The sequence below is a fragment of the Penaeus monodon genome, chromosome 15, assembly GCF_015228065.2.
Source record: "Penaeus monodon isolate SGIC_2016 chromosome 15, NSTDA_Pmon_1, whole genome shotgun sequence".
In the NCBI taxonomy this organism is placed as follows: domain Eukaryota; kingdom Metazoa; phylum Arthropoda; class Malacostraca; order Decapoda; family Penaeidae; genus Penaeus; species Penaeus monodon.
Genome location: NC_051400.1, coordinates 14,337,104 through 14,337,663, shown reverse-complemented (window position 1 = coordinate 14,337,663; position 560 = coordinate 14,337,104). Strand labels below are relative to the sequence as shown.

Here is a 560-nt window from a genome sequence, read left to right as displayed (position 1 = left end):
CTTGCATTAACACTGAAACCAGTCTTAAGCATTCCTCAGTCCTGTTTGCTGTCATTCATTTTGGGTATTGCATGTAATTAAAAACAACTGAAATGATGGGTGTTCTCAAAACATGTACTTTATTTCTTATTATTTTGCCAAAATTCCTTTCATATAAAAGAGCGGCATCTGTACACTGTACCCTGGACCTAAAGGACAAAAATCTGTTGCAGATGAACCAGTATGCATCGGTTGTTGCATCGCTAGACATGAACAGTCAGTCCATACCAAGGAATGTTGCACCACAACAAGCAGGAGCAACAGAGCCTGCATCAGAACCGGAGCCTAGTTCTTCACAGGCAGCAGAGCCTATAGTGGCTGCATCAACAGACAGAGCAAACTCAAGAGATCCAGATTCCTCGAAAGGGGCAACTTCAGTAACCTCAAATGATGAGGCAGCCAGGTACAGGTTTCAGTTTTTATAATTCTTTCTAAAGGTATATTTAGCTAATCTTGAGGGGATAGTACTTGGGGTTTGAATATAATATGACTTTGGTTGATTTTCTCATTTGTACATATGT

At 40.2% G+C, this 560-nt stretch overlaps 1 protein-coding gene across 1 annotated transcript in view; it reads left to right on the top strand.

The window, feature by feature from the left end:
* Positions 1 to 560, top strand: part of LOC119581759 (E3 ubiquitin-protein ligase synoviolin B-like) — a 12,763-nt gene that overhangs the window by 10,048 nt on the left and 2,155 nt on the right. The window contains exon 11 of the mRNA XM_037929892.1: positions 213 to 442. Coding sequence (XP_037785820.1) covers positions 213 to 442 — 230 coding nt within the window. The remainder of the gene's footprint in view (positions 1 to 212; positions 443 to 560) is intronic.